The 15,058-nt window shown below is 35.0% G+C and overlaps 3 protein-coding genes across 6 annotated transcripts; all 3 read left to right on the plus strand.

The window, feature by feature from the left end:
* The first annotated feature begins 804 nt into the window (after positions 1-804).
* LOC113873746 (potassium transporter 2) lies at positions 805-5,877 on the plus strand. Of its 3 annotated transcripts, none has more exons than XM_027512052.1 (10): positions 805-823; positions 1,493-1,596; positions 1,821-2,055; positions 2,134-2,376; positions 2,454-2,507; positions 2,737-2,997; positions 3,427-3,479; positions 3,599-3,716; positions 3,946-4,200; positions 4,454-5,877. In XM_027512052.1, the coding sequence occupies exons 2-10, from the start codon at positions 1,558-1,560 to the stop codon at positions 5,569-5,571; spliced, it is 2,376 nt and encodes a 791-aa protein (XP_027367853.1). In that variant the 5' UTR covers positions 805-823; positions 1,493-1,557; the 3' UTR covers positions 5,572-5,877. The 3 variants fall into 3 exon arrangements, with proteins under 3 accessions (XP_027367853.1, XP_027367845.1, XP_027367861.1); XM_027512044.1 differs by lacking the exon at positions 805-823 and adding an exon at positions 1,017-1,341; XM_027512060.1 differs by lacking the exon at positions 805-823 and adding an exon at positions 1,017-1,325.
* Positions 5,878-6,727: 850 nt separating this feature from the next.
* Positions 6,728-8,154, plus strand: LOC113866942. Its single transcript, XM_027501759.1, has 3 exons — positions 6,728-7,188; positions 7,438-7,501; positions 7,816-8,154. The coding sequence occupies exons 1-3, from the start codon at positions 6,910-6,912 to the stop codon at positions 7,983-7,985; spliced, it is 513 nt and encodes a 170-aa protein (XP_027357560.1). The 5' UTR covers positions 6,728-6,909; the 3' UTR covers positions 7,986-8,154.
* A 1,834-nt stretch (positions 8,155-9,988) lies between these two features.
* Positions 9,989-14,499, plus strand: LOC113852715 (mini-chromosome maintenance complex-binding protein). Of its 2 annotated transcripts, XM_027483063.1 has the most exons (15): positions 9,989-10,296; positions 10,409-10,522; positions 10,615-10,722; positions 10,874-10,996; positions 11,240-11,284; positions 11,691-11,810; positions 11,944-12,099; positions 12,302-12,376; positions 12,517-12,630; positions 12,806-13,008; positions 13,090-13,225; positions 13,470-13,697; positions 14,056-14,123; positions 14,213-14,317; positions 14,387-14,499. In XM_027483063.1, the coding sequence occupies exons 1-15, from the start codon at positions 10,129-10,131 to the stop codon at positions 14,409-14,411; spliced, it is 1,788 nt and encodes a 595-aa protein (XP_027338864.1). In that variant the 5' UTR covers positions 9,989-10,128; the 3' UTR covers positions 14,412-14,499. The 2 variants fall into 2 exon arrangements, with proteins under 2 accessions (XP_027338864.1, XP_027338865.1); XM_027483064.1 differs by having other exon boundaries at positions 14,213-14,471.
* The last annotated feature ends 559 nt before the right edge of the window (positions 14,500-15,058 follow it).

The following is a 15,058-nucleotide window of genomic DNA, read 5'->3' on the forward strand; positions in this document are numbered from 1 at the left end:
TATATATAAAGGACGGAAAGGCTGGGCATTAATGTCATCATAAAGGGGATGCGGAAAGCTGGGTATTGGTGATGGCTGGGAAGTGAAGAGCACGTTCACATGTTCAGGTTTCATGGGCTTTTCAAAATGGCATTTATAGTCATGCACATGCCACTGCTTTAGTATTAGACCATTTGTGCTGAGTGCACCAATATGGTCCATTCCATCATTTTCCCACTATAATTCCTCATTTACATATTCACTTTCTTAGACAAAAATTTCACTCTATTTTATGATTAGCCTAATTCGTGTGATTTGATTGAATATGATCGGTTTTCCTCCACTTGTGTGTCCGCTTTTACTAGCAATATGGACCTTAGGGAATTTCAAAGAGTAGGTAGGTGGGTGGGGAATATTGAAAGTTTGGTTGGTTATGCATTGCATACAATGTGCAATAAATGAATAAAATGACATAAAAATTAGAACAGTGGTGGGATATAAAGTATGTGAGGGAGGAAACTAGAAGGGAAAGCAAAAATGATAACTGAGTCTGAAATTGGCCTCGTTTTAGGTAGGGGCTAGGGACTAGTGAGTTTGTAACTGTCGCTGAATCACGTGATTTTGCCTTCTGTCAACATCATTGGACGGTTGCGTCATTCTATTCTTATTTTTTTCTTGACTTAATGTATCAATCTATGATAATCATATTCTTATTTTTTTCTTGTGCTACATGACTTTATGTAACTGTCCATGATAATATCTAACCGTGAAATTAGCTTCTTTTTGTTCTGTCTTCATCTCCATCATTGTTCCAACCCCAAAATTCTAATTCAGATATCCTAAGGTGGTTTCCTTTCCCTCTAAGGCTACATCATTCGTGTTGGACTTACCAACAAACAGTGAGGTGTTGTTTTTAATTTTATTACCTGTCTATGGTCCACTCCAAGTAAAAAATAATTACTTGAAGGTAAAACTAAAAGAATAAGCAAAAGACCAAGTGATAAAATAAGATGGCATATGATTCAACCGGGTTTTTGAATGATAATGGGATGAATGAGATGCACTTGCTTCTTTGACTGGGTTGTTCTAGCTCTAGTGCATCTGATTAACAACTAGTGGATTCTTTCTCCACTCCTTATAATGTTATTTTTTAGAATCTCTTTACTTTTTGTTTTGCACCACACACTCTTTGAATATTGAATATATTATATGTAACTGATTTTATGATAAAGTGTGTTACCTTAGGAACGCTGCTTTTTCAGTTTTCTTCTGTCTATCTTAATTTTTAAGGACATAAAAAATTGTTCTCACTTATCAAGAAGATTTGTCAGAGATATGGATGCCATGTGAGTTTATCCAAAAGTGAGTGAATGTTTTTCCTTCCAATCACTTCTGATTGTGGGTACACAGGATGAGTGGTTGTAATTGCTGGTGTGAGATTCCTTTTACTCGTGTCACAGTGTGGCTACTCCTTCGGTTTGTGTAACACAGTGTGTGCTGTTGCCAAGTGCAGATCTGCAGTTACCACCGTGCTGAAGCTGGTTGGCCCAGTGGGAAGAGCATCCGGGACTAAGAAAAATGGATCTTGAATCAAGGAAGTGTTGGGACACCTCTAAGGTTAGTGCATTCACTTGGAAAGTTTGGCAAACAAAAGACAAAAAGAAACTTGCAAAATGAAAATCCCTTTTTATATAGATTTCAATGTTCTAATAGGGATGATAGCTATGTGGGTTTCTTCATTGGCTTATAAGTGGTTGGTTGGTGGGAGATGAAACTTTAGGTTAGAATGGTTTTGAAATAAAATGAATGCTTATAGAGTAAGATGCCAAATTGCATTTCAGAAGGATTCTTGGAAGACTATTCTGCTCTTGGCCTATCAAAGCCTTGGTGTGGTATATGGGGACTTGAGCATTTCTCCACTGTATGTTTACACCAGCACATTTGCAGAAGATATTGAACATTCAGAGACCAATGAAGAGATTTTTGGTGCCCTATCTTTTGTTTTTTGGACACTTACATTGGTGCCACTGTTCAAATACGTTTTTGTGGTTCTTCGAGCTGATGATAATGGAGAGGGTAAGCATTTGAACAAATGAGGGAATCCAGTCTATATGCTCCTTCTCTTGTTGATGGTTTTCATGTATGGTTCTGCAGGTGGTACATTTGCTCTATATTCCTTGATTTGTAGGCATGCTAAAGTTAGTCTTCTGCCAAATCGACAACATGCTGATGAAGCGCTTTCTACATATAAGATGGAGGAGCATCCAGAGAAGAATACTTCTAGAGTGAAGATGGTGCTAGAGAAATATAAGACCTTGCATACAGCTCTCCTAATTGTTGTTCTTCTTGGCACTTGTATGGTAATAGGGGATGGACTACTTACCCCAGCTATTTCTGGTAAGATTCTATCTTATTAACCATGGTTTTACAAATAATTTCTTATCAGTTTGTTGACTAGCCATCTATTGGTGTAGTTTTCTCTGCAGTATCTGGTCTTGAGGTATCTATGTCCAAGAAACACCACCAGTGTAAGTTTCACTTATGGCATTCTCTATATTTTCGTTCCAATTAAATGGCAAAGAATTTTGTTTAACAGTCACATGAAGATAAATTGGATAAAAATTTTAAGTAGTTATTTATCAGTTTTGAATACAATGATGGAAGAGTTCATTCATTGCTTATCATATTAGTTGAAATGGTTATTTGCAGGATTTCTTCCTTGTTTCTGTATTTGAACCTATTGCTCTGCGTTTGCAGATGCTGTGATTCCCATCACTTGCTTCATACTGGTGTGTTTGTTTGCACTCCAACACTATGGTACACATAGGGTGGGATTCCTTTTTGCTCCAATTGTGTTGACATGGCTACTGTGCATCAGCACACTTGGTTTATATAATATATTTAAATGGAATCGACATGTATATAAAGCTCTTTCACCATATTATATGTTCAAGTTCTTGAAGAAGACAAGGATAAGCGGATGGATGTCTTTGGGTGGAATATTGCTGTGCATAACAGGTAAAAGTGAAAAATTCATATATATGTTAAATCTAATGTCTTGCACTGTACTCCTACATTGCATATTTGTTAAATCCCAAACTGTGACTAGCTACTAATATACATATGTTGTGCACTTGTCTTTTCAGTAACGTCTGAGTCGAAAATTAGATTTGATTAGAATGTAGATTCAGTTCTATGATTACATTTACTTTTGAATCAATTCTGAACGAGTCTTTCATCATTAAGCCCCTGAAAATATTCAACAGCATGGTGTTATGTACATAAAAGAATAAATTTAATGTGCTTTTACTATAGCCAAGCGAGAGATTGTGCCCTTATTGGATTTCTGTTTCACATGGAGCATTGTAAATCATCTGTGGTTACTTCATCATAACGTAGTTTTCCTGATGAGAGATTTCTTGTGTGTTGTGTTGACCTTGTGAGCAGGCTCAGAAGCTATGTTTGCTGATCTTGGCCATTTCTCATATATGGCCATTCAGGTTGGTTTATAATTTTCTGTTTCCTACTTTGTTCTGGAATATTGACAGGCTCTTATATTGTAGGCCTTGGAAAGGTCATTTAAATGGCAGAAAACATCTTAACAATTTCTCTTGTGCAGACTGCATTCACCTTTCTGGTATATCCTGCGCTCATATTGGCATATATGGGTCAAGCTGCTTATTTGTCCCAGCATCATGATTCCGAACTCCAAATCAGTTTCTATGTCTCAGTTCCAGGTATTCATTGTCCCAGCTGACTTTTTATTATTTATAGTCAATTACTAGTCAGTAGGCATTAAAGTGTGAAGGAAGCCACATAAATAACTAGATGGTAAAATCTTCCTGGCAGCATTGCAGTATATATAAGGTTATCTACAATGCCTTTGTTAGTTTCCTGAAAGCATTATGGTTATTCTTGCCTGGAATTGCACATTATAGAAAACATTATGCAAGTTTTTGGCTGCAGAAAGCGTGAGGTGGCCTGTGCTTATCTTAGCTATTCTAGCCTCTGTTGTGGGAAGCCAAGCAATCATTAGCGGAACATTTTCCATCATAAACCAGAGCCAATCTCTAGGTTGCTTTCCAAGAGTTAAGGTTGTTCATACATCTGACAAGATACATGGTCAGGTCTACATTCCTGAAATTAATTGGATACTCATGATCCTCTGCATTGCTGTGACCATTGGATTTAGGGACACAAAACACATGGGAAATGCTTCAGGTAAGTTACACCTTATGCATGATTAACTGAATTGCAGTTATAAACTTATTGCCTTATTCTTCAAGCTTGCAGTTTTCTTTGCGTTACCATGGTTTTTTATGCTAGATCTTTTGGCTTTGCACTACATATAGTTGTTAATATAAAGAAAGCCTCAGCTTGATGTGTTGGAGATACTTGTAATATTAATTTCAGAGATAGAAGGTATATTGGTGTAAATTAGAATGATATATAAATCAATATTTGTTTGATGCAGGGTTAGCAGTGATGACTGTGATGCTGGTAACAACATGCCTTACTTCCTTAGTAATCATACTTTGTTGGCGTAAACCCCCTATTATAGCCCTTTGTTTCCTATTGTTTTTTGGCTCTATTGAACTGCTATATTTCTCAGCTTCCTTGACAAAGTTTTGTGAGGGTGCCTGGTTCCCTATCCTGCTGGCTCTCTTCCTTATGATAATAATGTTCCTCTGGCACTATGCAACCATCAAGAAATACGAATTCGACCTTCACAACAAGGTGTCACTAGATTGGCTTCTAGCCTTAGGTCCAAGCTTAGGAATTGCAAGAGTCCCCGGAATAGGCCTTGTATTCACTGATCTCACAACCGGCATCCCGGCAAACTTCTCTCGTTTTGTCACCAACCTCCCTGCATATCACCGCATCCTTGTTTTTGTGTGTGTGAAATCAGTGCCAGTCCCTCATGTCCCTGCTGCTGAGAGATACCTTGTAGGCCGTGTAGGACCGGCTGCTCATCGGTCCTACAGGTGTATAGTCAGATATGGATATCGCGACGTTCATCAGGATGTTGATTCCTTTGAGTCTGAACTAGTAGCAATGCTTGCTGATTTCATCCAATATGATTGGTATAGGACTAGGAGGAGTAGCATGAGCACTGAGGATGATGCTTCACACTCTAATGAATCATCAAGTCACAGATTAACAGTAATTGGAACAACTGGTTTCTCCAGCCAACCAGGATATGAGAGTGGGGATAGTGTCCAACAAGCAAGTGTATCTGTTGGGTTCCAAACTGTGCAAAGTGTGACTGATGTTATTGAGATGGAACCAATGGGTGTGACTGAGAGAAGAGTGAGATTTGCTATTGATGATGAGCCTGAATGCGATGCAAGGTCTGAGGTAGGAGTGCAAATGCAGGAAGAACTAGAAGATCTTTATGCTGCTCAAGAAGCTGGTATTGCATTCATTCTTGGTCATTCTCATGTAAGAGCAAAGCAAGGTTCATCTTTTCTCAAGAAATTGGCACTTAACTATGGTTACAATTTCTTGAGAAGGAATTGTCGTGGCCCTGATGTAGCACTTAAGGTTCCCCCAGTTTCTCTTTTGGAAGTTGGCATGGTTTATATTGTGTAGAAAATCTAACTTGTAATTACCTTTCTTTTTCGTTATGTTTTTCACCTAGAGATATAGGCTTTAATGGCAAAGCATTGTGCAGTTTCCAAAGGCTTATGTGAATGGGACTGTGGGAGTGACTCTACCCTTAAAATTTGATTTAATTTACATGCTTTAATTCATAGGCAGCAGAAGGGTTTATACAGATGTTACAATTCCCTGTCCTAGATGTTACTTTAGATATATATATTTTGGAAATGTAGGAAGCACTGATGGTTATGAAGTTTTTTCCTCCTTCCATTTCTATGTGAACAGAACACACATTTTATAACACCAAGAACAAAAACATCATCCTAGTCCACCCAAGGCACACACTTCAACTAACTTTTTTCCCCGACTTATTATAATATCTTATATTTTTATCTTAATTTGAAAATAATAAATGAATGGATATCATTTGATAGAATTAAGAAAAAAAGTTTTCCAACTAAATATTGTGAATTCTGCCGTGAATTGAAGTATTGTAAATGAATTTCACAATCTATTTTATACTTTTATGTTTTATTATATAATTTTGTTAAAAAGAAATTCAAATAGTATTCCATTTTTATTTCACCTCATAAATTTGTAACTTAGAACTCCACGCTGATCATACGCCAAATCTATAAATGATTCTTCTAATTTTCAAGATTTCAGGAAAAAAAATATCTATAATTTTAAATAAAAAATAAATATTTCAGCAATTTTTTAGTATAAAAATATTTGTTTTTAAAAAATACAAAGGGGAAAAGAATTCTCCTTATTTCGATAATTAACTAAGAAAAATATCAATGTGACACTTGTGACAAATTAAGAAAGTATTACTTTATGAAAAGGAGAATATGTATAAAGATATAAAAAAGATATATATTACCATTAAACTTTTTTATGTAAATAAGATTTTGTGAAAAAAGATAAATATTTGTTTAAAATTTATAAAATAAAATGAATTGCTAATAATAATATCTTAAATACAATAAAACGTCAACGTATGAATCTATTAAAATAGATCAACACTTATATTATTTTAAACTCCATTAGGAATACAATCCAACATCCTACGTGTTACACAAGTTACATCATTACATGGCAGCAAGCGGAAGATAAAAGAGATCCTCTCATTTTAAGAGTTCCCAAGGGTGCCACATATTCCACTTTTAACCACAAGGATTTGTGAGGGGACAAAATTCACAACCACATGTGGTGCAATTTGGTGCCTCAAAAACCAAATAACAGCACACTTGCACGCACGCACGCACATAAATATAACATAAGGTGCATAATTCAGAAGCAGGGTAGTGAGTGCCAAGTGAAACCAAAATGGGACTTGGGACTCTGCCGTTGACTCCTCCTTATTGCAATTTCTGTTCAAAATCAGGTCTTGTGGACAACCCCACTGGTGGCAGGCTCAATAGAAGCATAAAATTCAGAGTTTCAGCCAAACAAGAGAAGCAAGAAGCAGATAAGAGAAAACAATCTTTGTTTAGCAGTGTAACCGAAGCTCTTGACTTTTCTCAAGTGAGATCCGCAGAGGATGCTCAGCTTCTAGAAGATGCCAGACAAACCACAAGGTCTGGAGAAAGGATGAGCAGGGAACAGGTATATATTATACTCTTCCAATTCTTCTTTTTTATATTAAATGATTTTTTTTAATATTATAATGTTGGACAGAATAATAAATTATTATTAAAAATTACATAATTTAATGCATTAATAATAGTATTAAATGTTACAATTTTTTATAAAGACTTATTATATATAATTTCTTATGTTATGCAATGACATAAAATAGCAAATTATATGCATCTTTATTGTTAATGATCCTGCTAACTATTTTCTTAAATGTAGTATGGAGCTCTTAGAAGGAAAATTGGTGGGACGTACAAGGATTTTTTCAAATCTTACGTTGAAGGTATCATCTAGTTATTCTTCTATAAAACATACGTTTAGCTTTGTAATCAATGAGACATTCGTCTGTTCCTTGATTAGTCTCCTTTTGAATAGCCAAATTTTCTTCTTTGCGTAATGAAATTCTAAAGAAAAATGTTTTTCTTTTCTCTCTCCTAAGAGTGAAAGGAGAACTTTCATGTCCTTATTGCCCAATTGCTGTTTCTTTTTGTCAGGTCCTTGTTTCATTAAGTAGGCCAATATCTTACATATTATTAGTTGAATGAATCACTGTTTTACTTAGCAATAGATCTGAAACATTTTGTTTGAATGGAGCAGTGGATGGGGCATATGTTGAAGAGGGCTGGGTTGACAAAACATGCAAGGTGTGCAAAAAGGACACGAGGGGCGAGGCAAGGCAAGTGGACAACTTTGGAAGATATGTTCATGTAGCATGTCTCGAGAAGTCCAAAACTGGCAACTTCTTTACCAAACTTTTCTCTCTATAAAGAGCATTCATGAATCATGATATGGCATACCATAGTAGGTGGAGGACACATTTTCTCATTTAGTCATGTACCCAGGATTCCAATTAGTCATCCATTTATCAAATTAGATTTTATTCACCTCTTTGGCCAAATGAATTATAGCAATCTTAACCACACAACTTTTTTCTTATCTCAAGGCTTTATCTTCATAGCAAAAAAGATGAGCATTATTGCCTCGAAGGGAAAGTGTATTGTATCCCATACAGCCATAGAGGTGATACATGATGACAAATTGCATGGCTGTATGATGATATATTGCTATACCTTTTTTTTATTATTATCATTATTTGGGCATCGTCTTTCTTAAATATAATATATGATATCATATTCTAATTTATGTGCGGGCCATGTCCAAGAGTGTGGGTGTGTATAACTTTTTGCTTAGGTGGTTTGTACATCTAAAAATCCCCTCAGACTATGAGCACAAGACTCTTTTATTTATATATCTTTTTATTTGTTTCTAATTCATGAATGCGAGACTTATTTCTCCGACAAAAGGTGTTTACCTGATGGCAGACGCAGCAATCTTTTCTTGTGCAAAATGTAAAATTACGATTTCAAGTTTCAAATTAAAAAAATTTATATTCAAGTGCCGAACTTTATGTATTATTGGAACAGCACCATACAATTTATTCTGTATGCTCCCAGAAACTAAAATTGCAATGCTTTCCACATTGAAAACATCAATTCATAGTAAAACAGTTATTGACAGATGGCAACTATGAACTACCATTAGAGAAAGCATTGATTATTCGTATCTAGTTCTCTCAACAAAATGGAGAATTGATCTTGGGTTCACTTTTTCTGAAGGTGTCAATTATTTGTTCTAATTTTCAAAATTGGATCCAGGAAAGCCTACACAAGCTGTCCTAGGACCTAAGTACACTACAAACTTCATAGGATTGTTTACAAGTTGCTTCTCCCGAAAAATAAAGGAAGTTTTCAGTTGATAAATTTCATCGAAATTATCTTTCTTAACCATCTGATCATGAAGATTCCTCCATGTTTTGATTACTATATGATTCAATATATGGGTGAATCAATGTGCTACAAATAAAAAAGGGTGTCAATTTGTCAAATGAAATATTTTGTATTCGATTCTTTGAACACTTTGGTGTGGATTGACTGGTGACAACGCTGAATATGTGACAAGCACTATTAGTGGTAAATTATTTCACTTTCGGGACAATCAAGTGCAACAAAAGAAAAATAATGGAAAAAGGAAATTCGATGAAGCATCATGCAGTGTAGGTAAAAGAAGAGGCAAATGTAATTTTAATTAAAAAAAGTAACAGATTTCCACCGTGACTTCTTGCACATTTCTAATGTCACATATTCAATATTCTAACCAATCAAATCCATACCAAAGTGTTCGAAGAATCAAGTCAGAAACAAGCCATATCGTAAACTAAAAGCTTTGTAGTTCAACACTCTACTTATTGAATCATAAAGTAACCAAAAGTTAGCTAAATCTTCGTGACGAAATGATAATGATAGAAGCACCCTAGAACAATTCTTTGAAGCAAATTGTATCAAGTCTACAGTGGCATGTACACTGAAGCCAACTCAATATAATAGAACCTAACTCAACCATATCAAACGAAAAACTAAACCAAGGAAAAATATAAAAAAGTGAAATACAAAAATAACTATAAAGCAATAACTTAAACAAATTTAAAATATCATATGACAACTAATGAAATAACTTCTATACTATATATTAATTTCATATATTCTTCGCATGATCTCCAATTTTAACAAACATATCGAAAGTTGGTACACTTTTATTTTCTAGTCGTTTGCAATATTCTAACACGCCTTTAGATTGTATAAAAAAATATTCATGACATTAAAAATACAAAAATATAAGAAACACTTTATTTTCTAATAAAAAAATATTACGTTTAAATAGTTAAACAAAATCGAGTCGACAATCGTATAGTTGGTAAAAGAATAAGAAATAAAAAATGTTAAAGAGGAAAATGGCGGGAAAGAAGGGCCCGAGAAGAATTGGCGGGAAAAAGATGACCTACAAAGATGCATAGAGCGAGAACCGTCGTTCATTCCGATTTCCACAAACACAGAGAGAGCAATCGAGTGAGTGATGGTGGGGCCCCAATATGATTTTCTGGCGAACCCTTTGGGTGCTGTGAGATCCACTTTCGACGCTGCCATTGCCTCCGGTTCCGATCCCTCTTCCTTCGATGGCCGCGACTGGGGCGCACTCAACCTCTTCCGCCACTTCCTCTTCGACCAGTCTCGCCTCTCTCAGGTTCCGATATTACTCTTCTCATTCAACAAAAAATAAATTACAAAACCCTATTCCTTAATTTTAATTTTAATTATAATAATATTTTCCATTTTATTGTTAATTAATGGAATAGGTTCCCGTTCTTACCCCTGCCACCATCAGATGCGTGAAGCCCAATACTCTAGTTCGGTTTCGCGGCATGATTCAGGACATGCTTGGCAACGAATTCTATGTCGGCGCTTATAAGGTTTTCTTTTTTGTCACGTGGTCAAATTTATGGATCAATCATCTCTAGCATTACGCTTAATTGTGTATTGGGTGTATTTGTGAAAATTGAAGGATGGTTCTGTATGGAGGACCAACAAGTTCATGGATGTTTCTCAATTTCCTATGGGTTCTTCATCAGATATGCGAATCTGGGAACGCCGATTGCTTTACTGTGTTCCCGTGAGATTCCATTTTCTTCTTTATCACTAGTATTTGCTTTATCAAAAGAGTTCAATTTTCCATGTTCAGTTTTTTTCCTTAAAATTGGGCAATGGTTTGCTTAGATTGTAGTGAGTATTAACATTATTTATGTATTGATTTTATAATCTAGGTTCCGGGACTGAATCAATGGACTGAAATTTCAGCCGAAGCAGTTGGCAATCAGTCTATGGATTTGATATCCGATCAAAGAGAAAAGCGTAGGAGAGCCGAAGACGAGTCTTCTGATATGCATGTATTATCTGGTCCTGTGATAATGCCTTTATTAGCTTATTGTTTCCATTAAACTGTAATGGGATGAGTACGAGAACCATCAAATATTTAGGGTCTCCCACATTCTTGTTTGTTTCTGTATGCTTCAATACAAATGCAATACGTTACAGAGTCAGTGTACTGGTTTTCATTATCATTTTAAAAACACTAGATACTGGGTAATGTGTTATTTTCAGCTTTCTTACTGGACTTTGTTTATTCACAGGTATCTGATGACGAGGTTCAGGATTCTCCAAATACTAAAAAACTGGTATACTGAGCTTTCATCCAACCCCAGCCTTTTGTGTTGAGTTTTACACGTATAAAAGAATGATCCAAGAATTACCTATTTTTGCTTTTTGTATAAAGTGGTTAGTTAAATACTTATGATTTCTGTGGTTTCGTTGTGGTTTGCTTTAAGGTTAATTTATCATTTTCAATTAAATCCAAACCAAGAAATTTGTGTTCCAAGTTTGAGTAACGCCATAAAGACCTCCACCCAAGGCCTCTGTATCCAATTTAGATGACAAGCTTGTAGGTTATACTCACAGATAGGTCCAGCTGCATTTTTACAATTTCTGATATGAATGTGTTTACTAGATGATCTAATTTTTATTTCTCCGTGCAAACTTCTGTTGTGGTTCTTTTGAGAATTGATCTGATTGGTTCTTTTACAGAGAGAAGGTGAACACTCTTCCCGTGCTTCCCAATCCCAGGGAGCTGTACCTGAGATTGCCGGCAGTAGTATGAGTTTGGTGCCTGGTTTTTATGGCAATTCACCTCCTTGTCTTGTGAAGGTAATAAGAATAAGTCTCTTCTACGTCCCAAGTTCTTATTATTATTTTATTGACATGCGATCAATTTATTGTTGTTTTAATTTCTTGGAATTATAGTAAATCTCTTTCCTCATCTTCCTCCGTGTCATTCCAGATATATGATTCTCCAGAGTCTGAATTGAAACTGAATGACATTTTTGAGTTTGTGGGTATCCTGACATCTGATCCAGAGCTTCAGGACGATAATGAAGGTTGTGATCTATCAAATGAATTATGTGAAGATCCTTTGCGCCATTTTCCACCTAACAAGGTATGCATTGTGCTCTGCATTTGAGGAGTTTTGATAAATATTAGAAGCCCTGTATTGTCCCTTGAGGACTGCTTGATCAACGGGCAACAAATTGGAGCCTATATTGTTCTTAGAAACAAGCATAAATATGCATTTGTGTATCATGTCTGTCTCCACCCTGTGCCTAGTTTTTAAATTTGCAATTTTTTTTACTCTGGTGCAGGTGCCACGCCTTCATTGTTTTATTCACAGGAAACTAGCGGTACAGGACTTCCTTCAGAACAACCCTATTGTAGAGGTAACTTACATATGTTCCTAATTGCAGTTTATTCATCTGATCAAAGAACTTGTCATATTTATCATCTTGACATCTTGAGTTGGATCCTTTGCTCAACTTGAAAACACCTTGTTGAAGAAGGCTTGTGTTTGATCTGACAGCCAAAACCTGACTTGGTCAAAGGCATCAGGGAAGCTTTGCTAAGACATCTCACAGCTGTCCTTGGCAATGATGACTTAGCTGCTCATTTCATGTTGCTACATCTTCTATCCAAGGTATGCAGTTCTTAAAAGTTCATTTTCTTTAGTCATTTCATGAATTTTAAATGTTCTGGTTATTGTTATTTGTGTAGCTTATTTCCCATTTCTATTCATATTTTTAGTTGTATGCTTCCTAAATCCCCCACCCTCCATTCTTGAGAATATTTGTATGATGATTGTTATTGAACAGGTGCATGCTAGAGTAGATGCTCTTGCTGTGGGAAAGCTTTCACTAAACTTTACTTGTTTTAACAAAGAAACTGTGTCCGTATTTGGAAAACAAATAAACCTTGCTCTCAAGAATCTCGTGCCATTCACGCTGTGCATACCCCTTACAGTGGAATACTTGAACACTGCTTCCGTTGCACCAAAAAAGAACTATGATACTAACAGGTATTCTCATTTTATAATCCTTCTTAACATGGATTTACCAGTATACAATTACATTCACAACTTTTAGTATTGATGCTCCAGACTGGAAACTGGAGTTTTGCAACTAGCTGAAGGTTCACACTTAATTGTTGATGAGACCAAACTAGAAGCTGGAACTCTCAACTCTGTGGGCGTAGAGAATGCAAGGCTGCTGAAAAATTTAATGGAGTTGCAAAAGGTAATTGTTTGCTTTGCTTGTTTTTCTCTCGTCCTCTTTTATGGCGTTGTGTTCTGTTATGCTACGAAATTGAGTTTCTAAGGGATAAATTTACCTTGACTTTGTGCAACTGTTGGAAACCTCTATATGAACCACAATGCTGGTAAACTTGCTATTTTTAGAAACACGCTATTTACTATTGATTGCTTGCAATTATCATTTTAGAACTGCAATTAAAGATGGCATTCACCTGCTATGTGTTCAGGTGGAATATGATTTCAAGTACTATAAAATGGAAATGGCAACTGACGTCCAACTGCTAGTTCTTTCGGAGGGGAAATCAAATATCTTGCCAGCTGATGTAATCGTACCTTTTCGGCCTGCTGCAACCAATTGCTCTGAAGTTGTGACCATAGAAGCTTTGGAAGCTTGGAGGTGGTATTTGGCTACTGTTAGACAATTATCACACTCTATTGAATCAGAAATGCAGAAGGTATGAGTGACGTGGACACTAGTATTCACAAGCAAGTGTTCTTCTGGGCAAAATAGTCAAATAATTTATTAGCCATTAGCCTACACTTAGCATACAAACTCAGCAACTAACAAATTTCTAAGTTTGGCAGAAGTGGTATTTTAGTTTGTTCATTATCCATTTCAATAGTAAAAGACACGCATATAATTCACTATTTGTATTTTGAAGAACTGACTGCAGGGCGCTATTATTAAGAGTTCATCTTTGCTGATTTCTCCAGTTCCTTCGTTGTTTACCTAGGTTTCTTAACAATAACGTCTAGAGCATACTTAAATGTTGTGATGAGAATGCGTGATGGAGCCTTTTTTGCGTTTTTCAGGTGGTAGAAAATGATTTAGTTGCAGCAAGGCAAGCAGACAGAAGCTTGAATCCCCAAGATTTAAGCAGGTTAATGAATAACTATATTCTTTCTTGTAGCATAACTTTATAGATCAGATTGTTCGCTGCCGCTTATACCTTTCTCCCTTGTCCAACAGATGGTTAACAATGGGTCGCCTCATGTCATTGAGCTATGGTGAGACCAGCTTGTCACTTGAACATTGGCAAATGGTCAAGGAATTAGAGAGGCTGCGAAGGGAGAGGTTAAAATGAAGTACAAATTTGCGAGTTAGAGTCAGGCTATCATGTTAACGTTTTAATTTCTGCTGTAGATTCAGGGAAATGAATGCAGGTTGATGGGTTCAAAGGGTCTCGCTGTTGGATCGCATTACCATATTTAAAGAATGAACATGAATTAGAAAGAATCTCTCAATCGGTTCCATAATTTCTTCATTCAGCAAAATAGATAGATTGAATTAATTTTGAATTAAGTTATGTAAAATTAAAAACAAATCATCAATTTATTTATAATTTATTAAAAATGTATTTAAAAAATTAATTTATCTATAATCCATTTATTGTAAATTATTTATTATATTTATTAATCATTTTTCTTAAATGAATATCTAACTTATCTATTTAACAGGAGTGTATAGATTGAATTTTTTAAAAATTAATTTAAAATTTAATTATATGAATTAGATTCTGAATCAATTTATTTTAATTTTTTAAAGTTGGTTTAAATTTAGTTTTAAAATTTAGATTTAGTTTAAAATAGGTTTTAAATTAGATAAATATATTATAAATATTTTTATATTATTATTAAATCATTATATTTAAAAATATTTAATTTTATAATAATTAATATAAAATTATATTTACATATATTTTAATTTATTAATATTTTTTTTATTTTTATATTATATTAAATTAATATATATTTGCATATATTTTACTTTTTATCATATGTTCACTATACAAATTAATTATACAGATTAATTTTA

The sequence above is a fragment of the Abrus precatorius genome, unplaced genomic scaffold (genome assembly GCF_003935025.1).
Source record: "Abrus precatorius isolate BTA unplaced genomic scaffold, Abrus_2018 Scaffold10, whole genome shotgun sequence".
Classification (NCBI taxonomy): Eukaryota; Viridiplantae; Streptophyta; class Magnoliopsida; order Fabales; family Fabaceae; genus Abrus; species Abrus precatorius.